Here is a 22591-nt window from a genome sequence, read left to right on the forward strand (position 1 = left end):
AACTTCACCTTCCAAAGCAGGGGGTGTGGGTTCGATCCCTGGGTGGGGTGGGGGGACCAAGAGCCCACATGCCACAGGGCCAAAAATAAACAAAACGTAAAACAGAAACAACACTGTAACAAATTCAACAAAGACTGCAAAAAAAATCTTTAAAAAAGAGAGGGGCTGGAAGGGACCCCAAAAGTTCAACCAATTCATCTTTTGGAAAAATCTCAGGGGCTCCAGTTGGACAAGGACCCTGGTGTGTTATCTGAACTGCAACACCTTGCACCTGGCGGTCATTCCATAGCTAATGACTCTGTGCATGGAGTGATACGCTGAGGCAGAATGGGCAGCCAACACAAATTTGGTGAAACTGAGGGAATAAGAGGCTCTTTTTCGCGTAAGGACTTGAGTTAGCTAGGTGCATCATAAAATCATTTCACATCTGTACAGTTAATGTGTTTTGAGGGTCTACTGGTCATTGAGAAGGAGACAGAGAAATACTACCTGTCCTTAAGGAGTCTGCAGTTTGGAAGTCGAGAGGAAAGTAAGTTGATGCCTGTAGTGAACAGGGGCTGGCTCTATAGGCTATGGAGGTGAAGGAGAAACTGACTGTGGTGTGGCTGGTGGGGCAAGTTTTAGCTGTGGTAATGACATGAAAGTCCTCAATAAATGACAGAGGAAAAAAGCGGGGGAAAACTCCCAACGAAGGGGGAGCAACATGTGCAAGAGCCCGAATTTCCTTTCAGGGAAAGGCCCCTGCCCAGCCTGACAGGGTGCAGCCATCTGAGGAACATAAGCTGGGTACCAACCACGGAGCACTGTGCTCACAGAACTAATGGAAGCTGGACATTACCTAGGAGTCCTCTCACCACCCTTACATTTTTTAATGCAAAAAAAAAAGAGAGAGAGAGATGTTTTAAAATAAAAATTAGGGACAGTTATGTTACAAAATAATTCACTGCAGAATTCTTAAATTTAGAAAGGGATTCAGAGGGGAATTCCCTGGTGGTCCAGTAGTTAGGACTTGGTGCTTTTATTGCTCAGGGCCTGGGTTCAATTCCTGGTGGGGGAACTAAGATCCCAAAGCAGTGTGGTGTGGCCAAAAAAGAGCCATATTGCATAACAGCTTCAGACTGGAAACCCAGGCCCATCATTTATTTTTTTCATTCTGATGTAACTCACGCTGTTTGTCTGCTATTTGTTCTGTGATCCCTATTTATTAACTTAGATTCAGTAAAAAAGTTGCTTTCTCTCCAAAAAAAAAAAAAGTTCCCAAAATATAAATAAAGTGAGATTTAGTTTACAAAGATGCAATTTACACACATCTTGTCAGAAGTATACCTTTAAACCCCCTATATCAAATCAAAATGAGAGGGGGGAAAAAGATTTCAAGCTACTGAAAAAGTTCATGATTTTGTACTGTCGAGATCTGTACCTAAGCATTTTGTTCAAATCCAAGGTGTCGGTTAATTTAGCGGCAATCCTAAGTGGAAGCTTCAGGTATGCTCTCTGAAGATGTATACGTCTGCAAAAGCTCACTAGCCCAAACAGACCAAGTCAGACACACAGAAGCCCTCAGCTCACTGCCATGTGCGGGCAGCTCTCCTCACGTGGGTCTGCTTTTCTGCCCGTTCCTACCCTGACAAGAACACGACTATCTCACACGAAGAGCTGTCAGTTTCACCTGGTGCAGACCCACCTGATAATGTAACATAAACGTCTCCATCTGAACTCCCATGAACTTGGCCTTCACTTCGAAGTCTCCAACTTCTTCTGTTGGACTGATTTCAAAGATGACATTTTTAAACCTGTTTGAAACACAACATCATGAGGGTTTGATTTTTGTGTTCTCATATAAAAATATTCTGTGAAGTCTGGAAAGGAGATGAGCTCAGTGTTCAGCAGTGAAAAGGGGGACAAAATAAAGGTGCAAAGTGCTTTCACAGGGGGGGATGTGTGTGATATTGATGCTGTAATTACCATCTGCTTTGGGATCTGGAGAGAAGAGTGGCAACCTCTCCTGGGAGAACGTGCTTCCTACTGAGAGAGGCGCCACTGAGGAAGGACACAGTGACCTCTGAAGGGATGACGTCAGGAGTCATCCTGGCCTTCCATGTGGCCACTCCTGAAACATGATAGTGAAAGGAGAATCAAGAGGAAATGGGGCCAGGAGAAGGAGGAAAAGACAGATGTCTGAAAACAAGCATGTCTGAGGACTGGAAATGGTACATAAACAAAGCCGGGGTCAGAACCAAAAGAACCAAGACAGCGGGTGTTCTGGAAGGAGTAGGTGCTACAGATATTAATGGACCGAGTATTACCAAAGACAGACTGCTATTACTGAGAATACTTAAGGCGCCACTCACTCTCAACATGTTACATGCTCAGGAGCTTTATGGCACCAGACGTTGGGAGCAAGCTGTTCTCCAGGTGATCAAAGTGTGTCACCCCAGATTTCCAAAACTCAACTATGGAGCAAACTGCTCTATTATAAACAGAGCTGAGAATCATGGAGGATGCAAAAGAGGTCACTAAGAAGCTAGATGAGAGGTTACAGAGTCCACAGACTAAAACACACGCATTTTACTCAACAGGAGACTCTCATGGGTTTTATAAAGATATTATTTTACGTAATAAGTAATTTTATTTTAACTGGTTTGGTTTGTCATCTGGTTTCTAATCTGTGGTAGCAAATTATTAAATAATGATAGGCATCTGAACAATAACAGGAAATAATGACAAAAAAGAAGGGAATAAATAACAAATTATGAAACAGGTCTGAAAAATGCATACAGTGCTAATCTAAAAAACAAATAAACCCAAAACACCAAGGTGCTCAGTTGAAAAAATAATTAGAGAAAACATAGATAATAAGCCATGTTTAAATACACACACACACCCCAAAAACCTCAACTAGAATTCTAAAAAATGCAAAATTTAAGTGTTATCTTTTTTATCTATTAAGTCAAAAATATCAAAAATTGCTTTGCTATTCAATGATGGTAAAGAATTACTGAGGTAAGAGAGTGCTAGAAAAACATCTATTTCTGCTTTATTGACTATGCCAAAGCCTTTGACTGTGTGGATCACAATAAACTGTGGAAAATTCTGAAAGAGATGGGAATACCAGACTACCTGACCTGCCTCTTGAGAAACCTGTATGCAGGTCAGGAAGCAACAGTTAGAACTGGACATGGAACAACAGACTGGTTCCAAATAGGAAAAGGAGTACGTCAAGGCTGTATATTGTCACCCTGCTTATTTAACTTCTATGCAGAGTACATCATGAGAAACGCTGGACTGGAAGAAGCACAAGCTGGAATCAAGATTGCCAGGAGAAATATCAATAACCTCACATATGCAGATGACATCACCCTTATGGCAGAAAGTGAAGAGGAGCTACAAAGCCTCTTGATGAAAGTAAAAGAGGAGAGTGAAAAAGTTGGCTTAAAGCTCAACATTCAGAAAACGAAGATCTTGGCATCTGGTCCCATCAATTCATGGGAAATAGATGGGGAAACAGTAGAAACAGTGTCAGAGTTTATCTTGGGGGGCTCCAAAATCACTGCAGATGGTGACTGCAGCCATGAAATTAAAAGACGCTTACTCCTTGGAAGGAAAGTTATGACCAACCTAGATAGTATATTCAAAAGCAGAGACATTACTTTGCCGACTAAGGTCCGTCTAGTCAAGGCTATGGTTTTTCCTGTGGTCATGTATGGATGTGAGAGTTGGACTGTGAAGAAGGCTGAGTGGGCTGGATGGCATCACCAAGTCGATGGACGTGAGTCTGAGTGAACTCTGGGAGTTGGTGATGGACAGGGAGGCCTGGCGTGCTGCAATTCATGGGGTCGCAAAGAATCGGACACTACTGAGCGACTGAAGTGAACTGAACTGAAGTACTTTCATACACATTTTGGACGCTGTTTGAAAATATTTTGTAATATTAATACATATGAGTTAAAAATTTTTTTTCAACTGCTATGGAAAATCGTATGGCAGTTCCTAAAAATATTAAAAATAGACTTTATCATATATGATCCAGTAATTTCACTTCTAGGTATACATCAAAAAGAATTGAAAGCAGGGTCTCAAGAGATATTTGTACTTCCATGTTCAGTGTAACATTATTCACAACAACAAAAAGATGGAAGCAACCCATATGTCCATCAAGGGACAAATGGATGGCAAAATGTGGTTCACATATACAGTGAAAAGCGACTCAGGCTTAAAAAGGAAGAAAACCTGTCACAGGTTACAACCTGCATGAACCCTGAGGACATCATGCTAACTGAAGAAAGTCAGACACAAAAAACAAGTATATTACTCCCCTTGTATGAGGCAACTAGGAGTCAGACTCAGAATCAGAGAGGAGAATGCTGGTTTTCCGGGGCTGGGGGAAATGGGAGTCGTAATTTAATGGGTGGTTTCAGTTTTCTAAGATGAAAAGGTTCTGGAGATGGGCTGCACAACAATGTGAATGTACTTAGCACTACTGAACTATACACCTAAAAGTAGTTAAAAAGGACTTTCCTGGCGGTCCAGTGGTTAAGACTCCAACTTCCAATGCACAGAGCATGAATTTGATTCCTGGGTGGGGAACTAAGATCGCACATGCCTCACAGTGTGGCCAAAAGCCTAACTACTTAGAAAAAAATAGTTAAGATGGTAAATTCTATGTTTTGTGTTTTTCACAATAAAAAAAATTATACACTGACCAGAAATTGCATTTTTAGGCATCTATCATAAAATAAATAATCAGAGGTAGAATCAAAGATTACATTATAAAGGTGTTATTATATGTGTAATATTGTAAAAAGCAAAATCAACTTAAAATATTCTACAATAGGTAAATGGTTAAATTAAAACTACAGTATTAAAAATTATGTGGTCATTCAAACTATGCGAAAAATGCTCACAACATGTAACGAGGAAGAAAGCTGGATACATGACTATAAACAGTATCATTCTAATTTATGTTAAAAAAAAAAAGTAGGAAAGTGAGTGAATAATCTTTATGTGAATAGAGGCCTATTAGGGAAAAGATACAAATACATTCCATTCTATGAAAGACAAATTAACTCTGGGTATTAGGCCAAATTCTGCATATAACTGATTAATTAGTCAATCACAAACACACATAAAATATAATAATGATTATCCAGATAAGAGAAAGTCAATAAGATAAAGCTATGACAAACGCAGAAACAAAAATAATCAATATATAAAATAAAGTTAAAAAGTAAACACTCACTGATTCACTTGCAGGTCCTCAATTTCCAAAAGAACTCCTTTTTCATGTAGTCTAGCTGCCGTGTATTTTAGAGAGATCTTTTTGCTTTTCTTCCCTTTCATTTCCCTAGGCTTCTTGGAGACCCTGTAAAGACCACATTGTGTTACTTTCTATAAGTTACTATCTACTGTGAATCTCTGTTGGTCACTCAAGGATATGAGGTTGGAAAACAAACTTCCCATACCCAAGCATAAGCAACAAACCAATTCTAAAATGGCAAACGAAGGCTAGGAGCTCTGCTTCAGGGAACTATACTGAAGGGAATCCCACAGGAGTCACTCTTAGCCCCCTTGGCTGTGAAGAGGAAAAAAAAAATACCTTAGAATGTGTCATTTTTAGAAGAGTTTAAGTCAGCATAGCAACACAGAGGAATGGGAACAAGGAAAAAGAAACAGATGTTAGCAGGCCACTGGGATAGTCAAGGCAAGAAGCCGTAAGAAAAGTAAGCTAGGGAGGAACTGAGATGAATAAGAACAGGATCTGGGACTCTCAAGTGAGGGCTCTCAAGAAATGGGGCAGAAAAGCTGGTAGTTGTATAAAAGGTAATAATCCCTACAGCTGGCAACTGAAGTATCTATCAAAATCACAACTGCATAAAATTTTGAAGCTGGAAATTACATTTCTAGAAATTTATCTTAAAAAATATGCCTACATTTTCAAAATGACATATGTACAAGAGGCTATTTGTTACAGAATTTTTTATAATAAGTAACTGGAAACAATGTCAATGTCTATCAATGGAGAACTGACTCAGTGGTTAATTTATCTCTATAATGGAATACCATGCAGCCATTAAAAAGGAAATGAGAACCTAGCTCTGTCTGCTTAGAAGGCCTGAAACAATAATGGCTCTGGCAATGAGCATATCTAGTCCCTAGATTTCGGTTTCTAAATACCATTCTTCATTAAAAGGAACAAAGGATGTTTGGAAAAATAGCTGATTCCAAGCCAGGGGAGGGGAGAATACAAACTGAACCAGAAACATCTTACGTCACAAAGTCAAGGGTTGCTCAGAGAATGATGGGGACATTTCAGAAGGACAGAGGCGCCAACTCCACGGGCTCGGTTACGTGAATCTGATTTTTACCCCTTCACTGTCAGCCCTGCCTTACTTTGGGAAGTCTTCAGGGAGGGAGAGAAAAGGCACAGATGGGAAGAGTAAGCAGGCTAGGGAGAGGGGAAGCTGATGGGCTAAACACAGTCAATCTGTTGATAGCTGAAAGGTATATGGGTGCTTACTTTTCTGTGGTTTGAAAAGTCCCAAAATGAAAAGTTGGGAGTAAATAATAAACAGCCTTCTAGTAAGCAGAACCTGTGCTTAATCACTTCAACTCTCTGGATTTTCAATTTCCCTCCTTGAAAAATGGGCAGACTGATGGTTTGTAGCCAGCACCAAGGAGGCTGCATCAGTTCTTCCTTGGAAGCTGGGAAAAAATCATGGTCTGGGAGCCTGTGCTCAGGAAATACAGGAATTTAACTGTTTATATTGTTTCTTAATTGAGTTTTGAGGCACATCCTGGTTTGGGGGCCACTAAATGACCCCTTTACAAGGTTCTTTAATTTCTAGGGCCGAGAAGATACTTTGGAACACAGGATGTTTAGAAATAAGCATCCCTGAAACCCTCCACACATTATTTATTTACACCATACCATAACAAAAGGAGGGCTTCCCTGGTGGCTCGGCGGTAAAGAACCTGCCTGCCATGCAGGAGACGTAAGAGACTTGGGTTCGATCCCTGGTTCGGGAAAATCCCCTGGTGAAGGAAATGGCAACCCATTACGGTATTCTTGCCTGGGAAATCCCATGGAAAGAGGAACCTGGCAGGCTACAGTCCATGGGGTCACAAAAGTTGGACACAACTGAAGTGACTTAGCAAGCACGCACACGTAACAAATGGAACTAGGAAATTACAAACAATTAGAAGCCAAACAAAGGACTAATGCAATAAACAGATCCAGTGTGTTGTCAGTAAAAAGCTCCAATGTCACTCACTTCAGTTGCCTCTGCTTCTTCCCCTGACATTGATTCTTTATAAAAATACTCACTTGCCCTTGCTGGCTAAGTTATCCAGGCAGGTCTTGATGTAGCTTTTATAGTAGTCCACCTGCTCTCCATAAAAGGTGGCCTTGGAGTTCAGGGCAGCGTACGTCTGCTGCAGCTTCACCAGCTCAGCCTTCCTCCTCTGTCGGTATCTCCGCTGATTCCGAATATCCTGAGACATAATTATTAAAATCACAAAAATAACGATGTCATGTGCTTCTCGAACCATTAACACTAGAATCTGGCAGGGTTTAACTCGGCCTTGCTTCACCACATGTTCGTCATAGGCAGCAGTTTTATGCTCAAGAATGAACAAGGAAATTCAGACCTCATCCATTTTTCCCCCCATTTCTATTTTCTAGAGGCAGGGGAAATGGATTCCTTTCACAGTCTCAGAATCAACTTGCAAAGCTTGTTTATACATCTTAAATATGTTGTCAGGAGAGGGAGGAAAAAAATCATTTTACTATAACAAGTGCCAAGGTGTGTGTGGTGTGCCCTTAGTGCAACGGCAGAGGACGCATAAATTCCTCGGCCTGCACCAGAGCCTCTTACTTGAGGAGACTCACACAAACCTAGGATGTGATAATCGATCTGAAGCGAATTTCTATTGCACAGTTATCGCTGAAAAGAGCCAGAGGGATTCTTTAAGGTCAAAAGACAAACTGAGACACAGGAAATTCTAATCAGGATGTTCTTCCTACTAATTTAGGCCAGGGAATAAGCCATGGGAGGGCGGGCTAGGACCTCATGCTGGAAGGGTCAGAAGCGATTCCCGGGAGGAGAGGACCTGAATCGGCCCGTGAACTAAAGGTATGTTGTCACTGGAACAGCTACCATGCCCCCACAAGCCTCTGAGACAGCTTTCAGCACGGCCAGGCCACTGCTGTCCCCTAAATGCCGTACCCTGGCGATGTCATTGATCAGTTCCTGGTATCTGTTCTTTGGGTCTACGGTGCCAAGCTCTGTGAGCTTCTTCAAGCCTGACTGGATCTTCTCCTTCTTCTCTTGAAGACTGAGGTTGCTGTCCTCCTTGATGGTTTTGGACTTCTTCATCTTGTCCGGGGTTTTGGCGTCACGGATGGCGCGTCTCTGCATGGCCCTCTGATGCTCTGCTTCCTACAGCAAGAAAGAGGATTTCGTGGGAGGCCTCCACCCTAACCCACGCCGGAGCCTACCCAGCTCACACGTTATATTCTAGAAACAGAGGATAACATATTTATATCCCCCCTGCCCCCCAGCCCAACACACGACAAACTGCATAAAGCAGAGGCCGCTCTCCTTTCATCTAGAAGAGAAACATCTATGAAGCTAGATCTTGGCATCTTTTTTTTTTTTTAATGTTGACCATTTAAAAAATCTTTATTGAACCTGTCACAATATCGTTCCGGTTTCTGGCTGTGAGGCGTGCGGGATATTAGCTCCCTGACCAGGGACTGAACCTGCATCCTCTGTATTGGAAGGCAAAATCTTAACGACTGGGCTGTCAGGGAAGTCCCAAGATGCTGGCTTCTTTCCTGGACTCCGAGGTTTAATCAGGAGCTTGAACTCTACTGCATACAAAATCCCTCACTTTTTCCCTATCACATGTGGGATATGGAAACCATTTACTTTTGCTTGAAACCTGGCGTGATGAACGTTACAATCACACCAATGCAATGCCAGTGGCCGGTGGATGTTTTCTTCCCCCGACCTCGTCACAGCTGGATCACCTGCAAGCCTGCCCTCTGCTTTCAAACGTGCTGCAAACGCCAGTGAAGAGACCCTTCTTGTATCTGGTATCTCTCTAGTCACCAACCAATGTCTGTCTGTTGTGTTCCCACCCAACAAACGAGCCTTCCCCTTCTTTCAGCACTTTCCTCAAAGTCTGGCTATCATCACCAGTTCTCATCACCATTCCTCTCACCCCAAATCCAGTGCCTTCTCTTAGCTGTTGCCTTGTTCATCTTCTCTGCACATCTTCCTTGTCCTAGCAAGGGCTGGTGCTGCCAAAGGACCCATGGTCCTTTCCTGATGACTGTTCTCTCTCAAACCATCAATGATCACCTCTAATGCTGATAGATCCTAGCATGTGGCTAAGGTTCTGGGACCCTATTTTGAATTGTTTATACTATGGATGTTTATACTCAGAAAGGTTGTAATTTTTCCCAACCTGGAGCAATTCCTTTCCCAATATTCCTTTTTCTTCTAATATCATAACTACTGCTTATCATGTGATATAAAGAGCATGAACTGGAGTCAGACTGAACCAGACCCAAGTTTGGTTCTGCCACTGTAAGTGAATGATCGTGGGCAAGTTATTTAACCTCAAGGGGGTCTCAGTTTTGTCATCTGTGAAATAAGGAACCTTGGTTCAAGCCCCATACCTTCCTGATGCTTTGCTCCTCACTGGCCCCTTTCTTAATTTTTATTATTTTTAGAGTCAAGACCACGGTGAATTTTCAGTGGTTTTCTAATTGTTTCAGTTTATATGTCACATATATCAAACCGTATCATGAGTTCACACAACTCAGGAGCCATATTCTACTCTTCTCTCCTACCTACCAAGGCATTTAACAGAATTCTAACTACAGGACTTCCCTGGCGGTCCAGCGGTGAAGAATCCACCTGCCAATGCAGCAGACATGAGTTCGATCCCTGGTCTGGGAAGACCCCACACGCCTCAGGACAGCTAAGCCCATGCTCCAGAACTACTGAAGCCCTCAGGCCCTACCGCCTGTGCTCTGCAGCAAGAGAAGCCACTGCGATGTGAAGCCCATGCTCACCGCACACAGAGAAAGCCCTCATACAGCAACAAAGACCCAGCACAGCCAAAAAATAATGAAATTTTAAAAAATTTAGAAATACAATATTCAATAAATTGCTGGGCAGACTCACTGATTCTGTCTCAGGTTAAATTAAAGCGTACAGACAGACGGTATGCAAGTGCCAGTGAGCTCTGTGCCCTAGAAACATCTACCTCTGGATTTAGGGACCACCAGCTTTCTCCGGAAGCCCTGAACGCTACCATCTGCCAGCCACATCCAGGCCCACCTCCCAGTGACCGCCTCTCACCATCTGTGTCAGCCCTGTCACATGCCCACCACAGGAGCACCTGTCCATCTAATTATGGTACACACTAACCCCCCAAACTTTACCTGTTCACTGGTGGCTGGTGTCTCTAGGATTTCAGTCAAGGTCTCTCCCGGCTGGAACCGGATGACATCCACAATTAAGCGTTTTGTGCTGAAAGGAGATTCAGGAGGCATCCACACATTAGCACCTGTCCCGCTTCCTCTCGAAGGGACCTCGGCAGGAGCAGAACAAACACCGCCTCCCAGAGTCCCACTGGGCAGCCCTAACACAGGTACCTGAAGCCGCAGGATCACTCATGCAGCTATGACAGAGTGGGCACTAAGGTCAGGATCTCAGAGATGCAAATTCGTTTCAGCATCTCATTAGCAAATAAGGCAGGTGAGTTCTGTGCCAACTATACTATGGGAGATGACAGAACTGTATTGGGCTTAAATGGCCAAGGTCATTTTAGGTATGAACAAGTGGACTCGTTCAGCAAGACCAAGGGACAGGCGTGATCACTGGGTTAGTCACTCCACTCCTCCTCCTTTCAATCCTCACTTCAGTAAGATGGTCCGAGCATCCATCTCTGCATTCTCGTCTCCAGGCACATCGAACTTATTGGTCAGTGTGAGAGACACTTCCGTCTTAGCCAGTGCCTCCTTATTTGGGTCATTTAAATTGCCAGCACCTTCTCCTAAAGTTTTGGAAGGGTAGGGAAAAAAAATCAGTATAATACAGAGAAGAGACATTGGACAGTAGATGATAATTCAAATAAAAGAGAATTCAAGTTTAAGAAGATAGCTGAATCAGCCAATATGTACCTTGTGGCAAGGATACCCTTCAGTGAGAAAAAAAAAATTTATGCCAAATGATTAAGACAAAGGACCCCTAATAAAATAATAAATGTTTGACAAATCAACACTGTAATATTTCTCTCTCAAAATACCCTGCTCAGTCCTTTCTAGTCATACGATTATCTGTACTGCTCTTGCTGTTCAGTCGCTAGGTTGCGTCTGACTCGTGACTCCATGGACTGCAGCAGGCTAGGCCTCCCTGTCCTTCACCATCCCCCAGAGTTTGTCCAAGTCCATGTCCCAATGAATTGGTGATGCCACCCAACCATCTCATCCTCAGATATGTGTTATATCTGAGCGTTTATAATATGCATTATTTGAGTCCATTATCCACTGGACTTCAGTTCCAAACAGATGGGGATGGCACCTCATTTCTTCCCTGATGTGTATTTGGAGCGTGAACAGCGTGGAGACAGATGAGGAGACAATCACAGCACTCCTACCATGCTCCCCATCTCCAGCTTCCAGGCAGTTAAGTTGGAACCTTACCTATCAGGGACTCGATGGTGGGCACCTCGCCGAGGTCGTCCAGCAGCTCGTGGATCGGATCGTTGTGCTCTGGGGCAATGGCATCCTGGTGGTCTAACAGGAGCTGCATCCACACATCCAGGGGTCAATTCCATTCACACACTCAACCCACCATCCCCCAGCCCCACCCACAACATCTAACAGCACAAAAGATAGACAACAAAACTGTGTTTTTAAGAACTGACAAGTTAATCCTCAACAGACTGACCCAAATAAGCAACATGACACACAGAGCAGCATGCTGGCCCGCGATGCATGAAGAAGAAATGCTGGTATTCTCCCAGTACCAGACAGAAAGGATTTAAATGTACCCTGCAGAAGAAAACTAGCTTCCCTGGCGGCTCAGACGGTCAAGTGTCTGCCTGCAATGCAGGAGACCCAGGTTTGATTCCTGGGTTGGGAAGATCCTCTGGAGAAGGAAATGGCAACCCACTCCAGGACTCTTGCTTGGAAAATCCCATGGACAAAGGAGCCTGGTAGGCTACAGTCCACGGGGTCGCAGAGTCAGACATGACTGAGCGACTTCAGTACAGAAGAAAGAACAAGGAAGCTCACAGACTTCAATACCCAAGTTATCAACGTACTCTACAACCAGTTCAAATGACTCACACTCATGCTTTTGCTAAAAGCTTCTGGTATATAGTATCTTTTAATTTAGAGAAGAGTGCATCAGATCAACATTATTAATAATTCAGGGCCATTCGCCAAATCCTGCATGGTGATATCCTCAAAAATGACAATCACTGAAATTTCATTTTACTTCCTCATTTCTTGTTCTATATGCCCCCAAAGGGGAAAAGGAATGAGCTGTAAAAACAGTATTTTATCCAGTCATTATATCAGAGGTCACAACAGAAATTCTGAAGCCCACCCACGGGGCTTCTGATTCAGCTGGCCTGAGGTGGGGTTCTTGGAAATTTTGTTCTTAATAGCCGGCCCAGATGATATTGACACAGGTGGCCTGGGGATCACTTCAAGAAAGTTAAGAAAAATAAGCAAAGGAAGATAAGAAACAAGGCAGATGTGATGTCAGTAAGATCAAAGGATGGGGAGGTATCTAGCATCCAGAGACAGTGGGCAGCGGCCAGAGAAGGCAGCTAAGACAGGGCAATGGAATCACGTCATTGAGGAACACTCACCGTGTGGGTGTTGATGATCTCGCCGATGGAGATGTAGATCACTGGCTTGGTGAGGGTCACTAAATCGGAGTACTCGTCCACATTAAATTTATCCTGAAGCTCTGGGACATCACAAGCAGTTTGGAAAAACCGTCTGAAAATAAACACAGGAGCCGGGCCCCAACAAGTGCCAGGCGTTTAAGAAGCTGATGAAGGAAGGACACCCCACAAACCCTTGGAATGGTGAGTTCAAACAGAAGCCAGGTGAGACGGTTGACTTGAGAGAAACCGCGGCCTGTCCGCTGTGCTTGACAGCCCTGGGACGCTGGCGCTCTTTCCACTTTATTTTAGTTCTGCCCATAAGAACCGCTCAACCATAATTTAAGACGGTTCTCAAACACCAGTTGTCGGACCCAACTCTCGAAGACAACGCCCTGAACTCACGACTGAATGATTAACTTACAAATACTAAAACTGCTCTCCAATTCTTCTCTGATTGCAAAGTAACATGTGCCTGATGTAGACGTTATGTTTATGGTAAGCACTGTCTATCTCATAGGAACACATTTTACTTTTAAAATATATTTCTAAGTATTATTTTTCATTTCTATTTTGCCTCTGTTGGGTCTTTGCTGCTGCTCACGGGCTTCCTCTCCCTGCGGGACAGGGGCTTAGTTGCTCCACAGCATGTGAAATCTTTCCGGACCAGGGATCCAACCTCTGTCCCCTGCACTGGCAGGCGGATTCTCAATCACTGGACCACCAGGGAAGTCCAAAACACATTTTAACAGCTCACACATGCTTCTCATCATCATCTGGAGCTCTGAGCACATCAGGCACGTATCCTACGATACTGTGGTCCAGGGAATTCTGGGTGTGGTATTTCATCTCGTCTTTACCCTTAAAAGTTAGAAGCACACCCACTGTCTTCTATGTACCTCATCCCTTTCCCCTTACCTAAATTTCTGGTAGGACTGGGAGAGGTATTCATTAATGATGCTCAAGTGAGCGTTATCTCCCAGGAACATCTTATTGGAAGCTGCGTGCTGGAGCATCTTGGCAATGGACCCAAGATTGCGGCGTTGGTCTGTAGTGAGCTGGCCTCCTGCCGACAGGTCAATGATGTCAAAGGCATCGGGGGCAACAATGGCTGGATTCATGTATCGGTAGTAAAGTAAGTTGCCAATAATCTGGGAACAGAGGAAAAAGAAATGGGTGTTAAAAGCCACTTCAACAAGAAAGCCACAAATGACTTTGCTAACAAAACCAGAAAATGTGGCCCTGTGAGGAAAAAAAAAAACCACTCTATACACACACACACGCACACACACACACCTTTTCTCAAGGCCTGAAACTAAAATGACCAAACTTCCCTCGACTGGATGCAGAAAAAAAAAGAAAATGAGAACAGAATTGAGAATCACTACTAATGAAAGAACAGATTCAGAAGGTAAAAATGGTAGACATAAAGTCTGTTATTGAGCACTTTAGGGCATTCTTTGTCCACATATCACAGCAGCAAACAAAGCCGCGTCAGCCACATGTACTTTTCATTACCATGGAGGTGGGCACTCATTCTAAGAAGCTAAAACAAACCCTTGAACTTGACCTAGCGTCATCTGTCCAACCCCCACCATCCTCATGCTGCAGACGTCAAAGGCAGACAAGTCAATGCCTCTGAAATCAAAGCCATTCAACACATATCTCTTCTACAGAAGAATTCAAGGACAGTCAAAGCATTTCCCCTGGAGTTTCATTCAGAAAAAAAGAAAATGAATTCACCTGAACAGAAAGTCTAGAATCGAGGCCTCACTGTAGGAAAGCAGAGAGCTAGGAGAGAAGAAAAAAGCGTTCAGATTAAGGAAAAAAAAAAAAAAGAGGGAGCACAGCTGAGTAAGAAAGAGTTATCAGCAACAGCCTTAGCGCAAACAACTGTGCTTGCTACCATTCACCTGGCCACCAGCAGGGGGAGCAAGTCTTCAGCAAAAAGACAGGACTCAAAGAAATGCTATCTCAAGACAGAAAAATCCATCTTCTCTACTTGGTTGATAGCCATGTGCCATTCAAACAACATAGGAACCATACAGGAACTAAGAGAGGTATCATTTATTGTTTACCATCACTTTCAAAACCTCACGCTTAATGGTGAGCTACTGACAAAATCTATGCTAAGGTCCTTATTACTAAAGGTCTAAGGAAGGGAACAGCTACCCACTCTAGTATTCTGGCTTGGAGAATTCCATGGACTGTATAGTTCATGGGGTTGCAAAGAGTTGGACATGACTGAGAGACTTTCACCTTTACTTTTCATTTTCAAGGTCAGGCTTAGTCCTGGAGAAGGAAATGACAACCCACTCCAGTATTCTTGCCTGGAGAACCCCATGGACAGAGACCAGCAGGCCAGTCCATGGGTTCTCAAAGAGGCAGTCACAACCAAGCGACTGAAACAAGCAAAACGAAGGTCTAAGGCCAGGTTTGGTCTGGGCACCTTTCCCTCCCAGGGCTACTATCGGAAGGGAAAGAACGTGCCAGCTTTCGGTCTTACCTTCAGCAGCTCATCCTCACCAGCATCAGGGAACTTCTCGTGTAAGGAGTCCTTCAGCACTTTGGCAATGAAGCGCATCCCATAGCTGTGGGGTAGACAAAACTTGGTGAGAAGGACCGGGAGCTGGAGGCCACTAGTGCTGGGCTCTACCGGGGGCCACAGCGGGCGACACTCACGGGATTTTGTCCACGGAGCTGATGATGGCTGCCAGGAACTTGTCAGTCACAGCCCGCATGTTCCGGATGGAATTGTCTAGCCGAGTCCTGACTTCCTCGTGAGACAGGGCCTGCTCTGGGGTCACGTCGTAGGGCAGTTTGCTGGGAAAGCAAACATTACCCCCAAGTATGTTAGACCATCACTCCATGGCAAACAGTAGGGGAAAAAGTAGAAGCAGTGACAGATCTTCCTTTCCTGGACAAAGGTCCATCTAGTCAACACTATGGTTCTAGTAGTCATGTATGGATGTGAGAGCTGGACCACAGAGAAGGCCGAGTGCCAAAAAACTGATGCTTTCTAACTGTGGTGTTGGAGAAGACTCTTGAGATTCCCTTGGACAGCAAGGAGATCCAACCAGATCCAACCTCCAGCAAGGAGATCCCAGATCCAACCCTGATGCTGGGGAAGATTGAGGGGAAAAGAAGAAGGGGGCAACAGAGGATGAGACAGTTGGATACCATCATCGACTCAATGGACATGAGTTTGAGCAAACTCAGGGAGTCAGTGGAGGACAGGAAAGGCTGGTGTGCTGCAGTCCATGGAGTCGCAAAGAGTCTTAGCAAATGAACACAACTTAGCAAATGAACAACAACATGCTAGACCAGCAGCCTGAGGCGAGGCTGTGTCTTTCACAAGCAGAATGACCCAGAGAGACCAGGTAATTTTGTTACACTCACAGAGCTGGTGAATGGTGGGGCTGGAACTGGGGCTCGGGTTTTCAGCTGTGAATTTAGAGCCTAGATCTATGTGCCAGGCACTGTGATGGGCATTTGGGATCAAAGCGTTAAGAGACATGATAGCTCCCTGAGTTCCTCACGGTTTATACGTGTGGGAGAGACACACACGTAATATCTGTAAACACATCGTGCAACAATAAGAAGCTGACCGGAAGTCTTACAATGCCACAGAGAAGAGGCTTCTACTCAGATTGGAGGAATCGAGAAGACGTCCATAAGGAAAGAACATATGAACTCAGAAATATGGGAGAAAAAAAGTCTTCTAGGAAAGAAGATCAAACACAAGGAGGTAAGAGGAGGAGAGATGAGAACATTAAAATAAATAGAGGCCAGGTCATGGAGGGCCCTGTGTGTATTGCTAAGTCTGGACTTCCCCAGAAGTCAGGGAGAGCCATTTAAGGGATAGGAGATCTGAATTTTGAAGATTACCCCCCGAGAACCTCACGTATGATCTAACCCTACTCTGCACCAAATGAGAAACCCACTGCAGACCACACTGCTCACATCTTTAGCCCTCACCCAAGCTAGATAAAATCAGAAACATTTTGGCTCTCTGAGCTATATTTCCCCAGCATTTCCCATATTCTGGTGACACATTCCTGCTCTGGATGTACTCATGTAGGTGGTAAACTATGGCCTGGGCACAGAAGTCTCCTGGATTATGGTAATTTAGTTGGCCTAACTTGCAGTGTTCCAGGGCAGCTCATCATTCGCCCACAGCATCTCCTGTTCCCTCTCACAGAACAGAGAGATCTCACTCAGATCCAGGTGTCTCTTCACACCTAGCCCCATTTCTGCGATGCCAGTGTCCTTCCAGTCTTAGGCTCTCTGAGCTCTTTTCACCTGCCAGCATTTGGACAGGAAGACTCTGCACTCGGCAGGGCCCACTGCACCCTCCGGCCTCCACCACATGACGCTCACCCGCGCAGAGAGGCTCTGTCCAACCACTCTAAGGTAGCTCCCACTTGTATGCTTCATCACAGCTCCCTACAAGACTACAAAACTTCACAAAACTACTCTCAGCTTGCAACTTCATTTCTATGTACCTGTCTCATCTCTCCAAACTATGAACAGAGGGCAGGGAGTGTGTTGGTTTCAATCATTATTGTATGTCTCATCTGTTATTGTATTTTTTTTTTTTTGGTTTGTTTAATGTAGACCATTTTTTTAAAGTCTTTATTGAATTTGTTTCAATATTGCTTCTGTTTTATGTTTTGTTCTGGCTAAGAGGCATGTGAGATCTCAGCTCCCCAACAAGAGATTACCCGCACCCCACCCCACTTAGAAAGTGAAGTCTTAACCACTGAACCGCCAGGGAAGTCCCCAGCATCGTATCAGTATATGTGCATTTAACCCACTGTCTGGCACTTAGGAAGTACTCTATAAATATTTGCTAAATAAGTGAAGAAACTACCAACTCAACTACTTAAAGAAGAGGTTCCTATGGAAAAACTATTTGAACAATTACTAACTTTCAAATCAAAGAAATATTAACTGCCTAAAAAGAGAGAGAAAATACTAAAAGCATGAAAGAAAAAGGGGCTGTGATGATCATACCTCGCCTCTCCTGTCTGGGACTCCATCTGGTTAACCCAGGACTTGTAAATATCCACGGGGTCAGTTTTGATGTTGAGGGTCTTGTCGTCCATGATCTCCTTCACCACTGGAGCCAAGATCTGTCTGAGTGCGTTCTGGCCCCGGGCGCCGCGGTTGAAACTCACAACCATCTTAATAACTGTTGGATTTCCTGTCACAATCTCTTGAATCTGATCTACTTTCGACCTGTAAAACACAAGAAACAAGTTCAATTCAAACTAATCACGAATCTACCAACTTTCGGATCCTTCCTACTTAAAGACCCCCATCTCCTTAAAAACAGAAGTAGCTGGAAAGAGGTTGGGTACATGCTCTTTCTCTAGAAACTTTCCCAACTCTCATCTGAATACGGAACCTGCCTGCTGCTGCAAACTCTTATCATGGGGACATGATCGGGTCTCTTATTAGCTAAAGATGAGAAAGTTTCCTATTTGGATCAGTTTCTTTAAAATTCTATCTTAATACAGAATGTTTCTAAAATTACTGGCAAATGTCTTACTCTGTCATCTCCCCAGAAACAGCAACACTTTATATTAGTGTTTATACTAGTTCATCATTAGCATATTAGTTTATATTGTGTATATATGATTAGTTTATGTTGGTGTGTAGTATACATAGTATGAAAAAGTGAAAGTGAAACTGTTCATTGCTCAGTCATGTCTAACTCTTGTGATCCCATGGTCTATAGCCCACCAGGCTTCTCTGTCCATGGGATTTCCCAGGTAAGAATACTAGAGTGGGTTGCCATTCCTTTCTCCAGAGGATCTTCCCGACCCAGGGATCAAACCCAGGTCTCCCGCATTGCAGGCAGATTCTTTACCATCTGAGCCACCAGGGAAGACCAATTAATTACATATATATGGTATATGTGTAGTTAATTTGTACTTTCAGTACAATTAGCTTGCATTAGTGTATAACATACATTGCTGTTGTGGTTTAGTCCCCAAGTCGTGTCCGACTCTTTGCAACCCTATCGACTGTAGCCCATCAGGCTCCTCCATCCATGGGATTTCCCAGGCAAGAATAGTGGAGCGGACTGCCATTTCCTTCTGCAGGGGATCTTTCTGATCCAAGGATAGAACCCACATCTCCTGCATTGGCAGGTGGGTTCTTTATCGCTGAGCCACCAGGGAAGTTCTATACTATGTATTATTATGTTATAAAAAATAGATGCTTCTTTAGATTAAGTATTTCACACATATCACAGTGTGGAGAAAAGGCACAAACAGGCCTGAATCTCTAACTGGCAGCATCTGTGATGGAGGGGAGGGGTTCCCAGCTCTGCAGAAATCTGTCCCTACTTGATCTCCTCCTGCAGGGCTGTCTTGAAGAGCCGCAGGAGCAGGTACTCCTCGCGTTGGTTGGAGGCATAGTTGTAGAGAGTGAAGATCACAGAGTCCATGAACTTGGTGGACTTATTCTGGGGCATCTGAAAGATCAGCTTCGCCAGGTAGGTGGGGTTGGTCTGAAACATAAACCAAGGGATAAGTGACTTCCATGTAACGTGAAGGCTGGCACAAATATTCAAGACTTTTCAGCTTAAAGGATCAGGATGTACCTGAATAGTAAAAGAAAAATAAGGCAAGCCCTTTGCTCACCCCTCAGTGGAAATCAGAAAGACTTCCACAGAGATCCATGCATAAGGTTTTCTTGAGAAAAAGTTAACTAACTTTTACAGTACTGATTCCAGGAGCCACTCACCTGCAGTAAATAAAATAAGTGTTGATACGCTTCCAATTTCTCTCTCTTCTCCTTGCTCAAAGCCTTCAGACCTCCCTTCTGTTTATTTAGCATCATCATATCAGACAACTGTTCCTTATTTTTTTTGGTAAGTTTTTTACTGTGGGAAACCACATCCTGTAAACAAACACATATATACATAAATCAAAACACTTTCAAAGATGCAACTCTGGGCATTATGGACAGGTTTTTACCACGTAAAAACTTTCATGAAGGTCTACTGCACTGGCAGATCCCATTATATATTTTAGAATTACTACCATCTGCTGTTGCTGTTTTAGTCACTCAGTCGTGTTTGACTCTTTGTGACCCCATGGACTGTAGCCCACTAGGCTCCTCTGTCCATGGGATTCTCCAGGCAAGAATACTGGGCTGGGTTGACATGCCCTCCTCCAGGGGATCTTCCCAACCCAGGGATCGAACTGCTTGGCAGGTTGATTCTTTACCACTGAGACATCTGGGAAGCCCCTGGAATCACTGCATTAAATCCTATTTTCATTATGTCAATCAAATCTATTCCTACTCAAGTCTACTTATAAAGAACCTAATCCTAAAAATGTCCATTGATTCAGGAAACCAGCTTCTAGGAGTCTATCTTACAAAGTCTTATATACAATAAAAGCTACATGTACACTGAAATATTAACTGCAGTATTATTCTGTAATAAAAAAAAGTTGAAAATGCCAAATAGTCTGGAAAAAGACGTGACTCAGACTACTTCCTGATCAATTATTACACTGCCATTAAAAATAATTTTTGTGATGATATCACATAAAATGTATCTTATCCTCTATATTAAATAAAAATGTAGGATACAAAATGATTGTTAGAGTGGTGGAATTATGGGATGATTTTATCTATTCTTTTCTGTTTTTAAAAAATATTTATTTGGTTGCCCCAGGTCTTAGCTGTGGCAAGCAGACTCTAAGTTGTGTCACGTGGGATCTACTTCCCTGACCAGGGATGGAACCCAGGCCCCCTGCACTGGAAGCACAGTCTTAGCCACTGGATGGATAAGACTAAAGCTATATGATCAAATAATTTCATTTCTTATATAACATGAAAGAAAACGTACAGCATTCACTGAGAAGAAGGCCAGCCCTGCAAGGCATAAAGGCGGGAGGCAGAGGTATCAGGGAGGACAGTGCCCCAAGGCCCTGGCTGACACTGGACCATACCTGCAGTGTAATTTTATTTTTCACCAGCAGTCCGATTTTGATATCCATGATATTGAGGTCATTCTCCAGCTGCTGGTTAGAACGGATAAGGGTAATAACCTCTTCCCGCATCCTCATAAGATCGAGCTCCTCCTGAAAATCCTGGTCACTTTGGTCAAGCAGGTGGACAAATTTCCGGACCACAATCATAGGCGGATCCTCAGCATTGACTGACAGAGAGAAAGCATGTGTCAGATGAGGAATGGCATTCCCAGAAGAAGTTCTGTCTCTTGGAAAGCAGCAGCATTGTCATATATTTACAAAGGAAAACAAAAGCAGCTCTATTCACACGTAAGATATTCGTTTATTTTTGAGATGTGCAGAGACAACCACCAAGTGCAATCTTCCTGGCCATGCTACTGCTGTGTTGTTATGTGGAAGGCAGATACGGCAAGCAGCAAGACACCAAGCCATGGGTTAGCAAAGGGGCTTCAGTCACAAGCAGCACCCTGCCCCCCAAGCCTTGCCTGCAGGACAAGAAAAGAGATCCGTGGAGAATACCCAGAACCCGATGGCTCTCAGCCACTGCCTCAACTCTTCTCTGCTGAGCCAAGTTACTCACTGAGAGTCTTGTAGTCATCACGAGCTTTGTTTGCCCGGATAAAAGCCTGGATTTTGATAATGTCATTTATCTAAGGGACACAAAAGAAGAACTTTCTCAATTCATATGTCCACCACAAACACAGCAAAATTGATTCTATTGGTACTTCTCTCCCGGGGTACTCACATGATCTCGGAAATACTGCAGGCGTTCTCTATAGCGCTTTCTAGCTTGGTGCATCCTTGCCAGAGACTGGATCTGTGGAGAAGGAGAGGGGGTCCCAGAAATGAGAAGAGCCCTTCATCTCTGCACATGCCACGCTCGCATGCCATGCTGACAAGAAACCCTGCCTGGGATACGTACCTTTATAACTTCATCTTTGTGGGAGCGCAGGTAAGCCAAGCGGTCTTGGTACGCCTTCTTCTGCTTGTATCCTCTCCACTGAGACTGAAACCCAAATGTTACAGAAGACACATCATTTCCCAAGGCTCAGAGGAGGTTAAAAAAGGTCCCCCAAGAGCAATTCACGACACAGCTTTAAAAAGGACCACGCCCGCTTGTGATGGAGGAAGGAGCAACTGGGCTGCACCTCCACCAGGAGAGCACCTGGCCAACTTCCACCTCCTGGAGGTGAGCACAGCGCTGCACGCTTTTCAAAGGGCATCCACACAGATGCTGTCACTGGCTCCTCACAACCAATCGGCAAGGAATGTAAGATGAACATTAGCATCCACATTTACAGAGGAGGACTCAGAGAAGAGGCTCGCCGCCACCTGCCAGTGCTGGAGTCCTAACTCCTAACCCAGAATTCTTTCCGAGCTTCCCTATCACTGAAGCAAAATCAAGAGTTGCTTCTCTCCATATTCAAACCTCACGTAAAGGAATAGTCTTAGGAGACCGCGAGGTGCTGAGAAGAACTGCCACTGAGCTGGACAACTTACCACTGAATACCATTAAGCACACACTTGATTATGTGGCAGTAGAGAAAGGGATGGTCAGAAGGCAAAAACCCACTCAGACATTCGATCATAGGCACTGGACTGTTCATCACGCCCAGACACTCGACTGTAGGCTCTGACTATTCATCACACTCGGACACTCGACTGTAGGTACTGACTATTCA

The 22591-nt window shown here is 43.9% G+C and overlaps 1 protein-coding gene across 1 annotated transcript in view; it reads right to left on the reverse strand.

Moving 5' to 3' along the window:
* IQGAP1 (IQ motif containing GTPase activating protein 1) overlaps positions 1-22591 on the reverse strand; it is a 109452-nt gene that overhangs the window by 2985 nt on the left and 83876 nt on the right. Inside the window, exons 20-37 of the mRNA XM_069560357.1 lie at positions 21832-21915; positions 21655-21726; positions 21490-21559; positions 20889-21097; positions 19672-19827; positions 19272-19435; positions 17932-18156; positions 15598-15738; positions 15422-15506; positions 13834-14066; positions 12898-13030; positions 11720-11822; positions 10935-11070; positions 10457-10544; positions 8226-8438; positions 7325-7491; positions 5240-5362; positions 1685-1793 (exon numbers count right to left, since the gene is read on the reverse strand). Of these exons, the coding sequence (XP_069416458.1) occupies positions 1685-1793; positions 5240-5362; positions 7325-7491; positions 8226-8438; positions 10457-10544; positions 10935-11070; positions 11720-11822; positions 12898-13030; positions 13834-14066; positions 15422-15506; positions 15598-15738; positions 17932-18156; positions 19272-19435; positions 19672-19827; positions 20889-21097; positions 21490-21559; positions 21655-21726; positions 21832-21915 (2511 nt within the window). The remainder of the gene's footprint in view (positions 1-1684; positions 1794-5239; positions 5363-7324; positions 7492-8225; positions 8439-10456; positions 10545-10934; positions 11071-11719; positions 11823-12897; positions 13031-13833; positions 14067-15421; positions 15507-15597; positions 15739-17931; positions 18157-19271; positions 19436-19671; positions 19828-20888; positions 21098-21489; positions 21560-21654; positions 21727-21831; positions 21916-22591) is intronic.

This window comes from Ovis canadensis, chromosome 18 (genome assembly GCF_042477335.2).
Source record: "Ovis canadensis isolate MfBH-ARS-UI-01 breed Bighorn chromosome 18, ARS-UI_OviCan_v2, whole genome shotgun sequence".
Taxonomy (NCBI): Eukaryota; Metazoa; Chordata; class Mammalia; order Artiodactyla; family Bovidae; genus Ovis; species Ovis canadensis.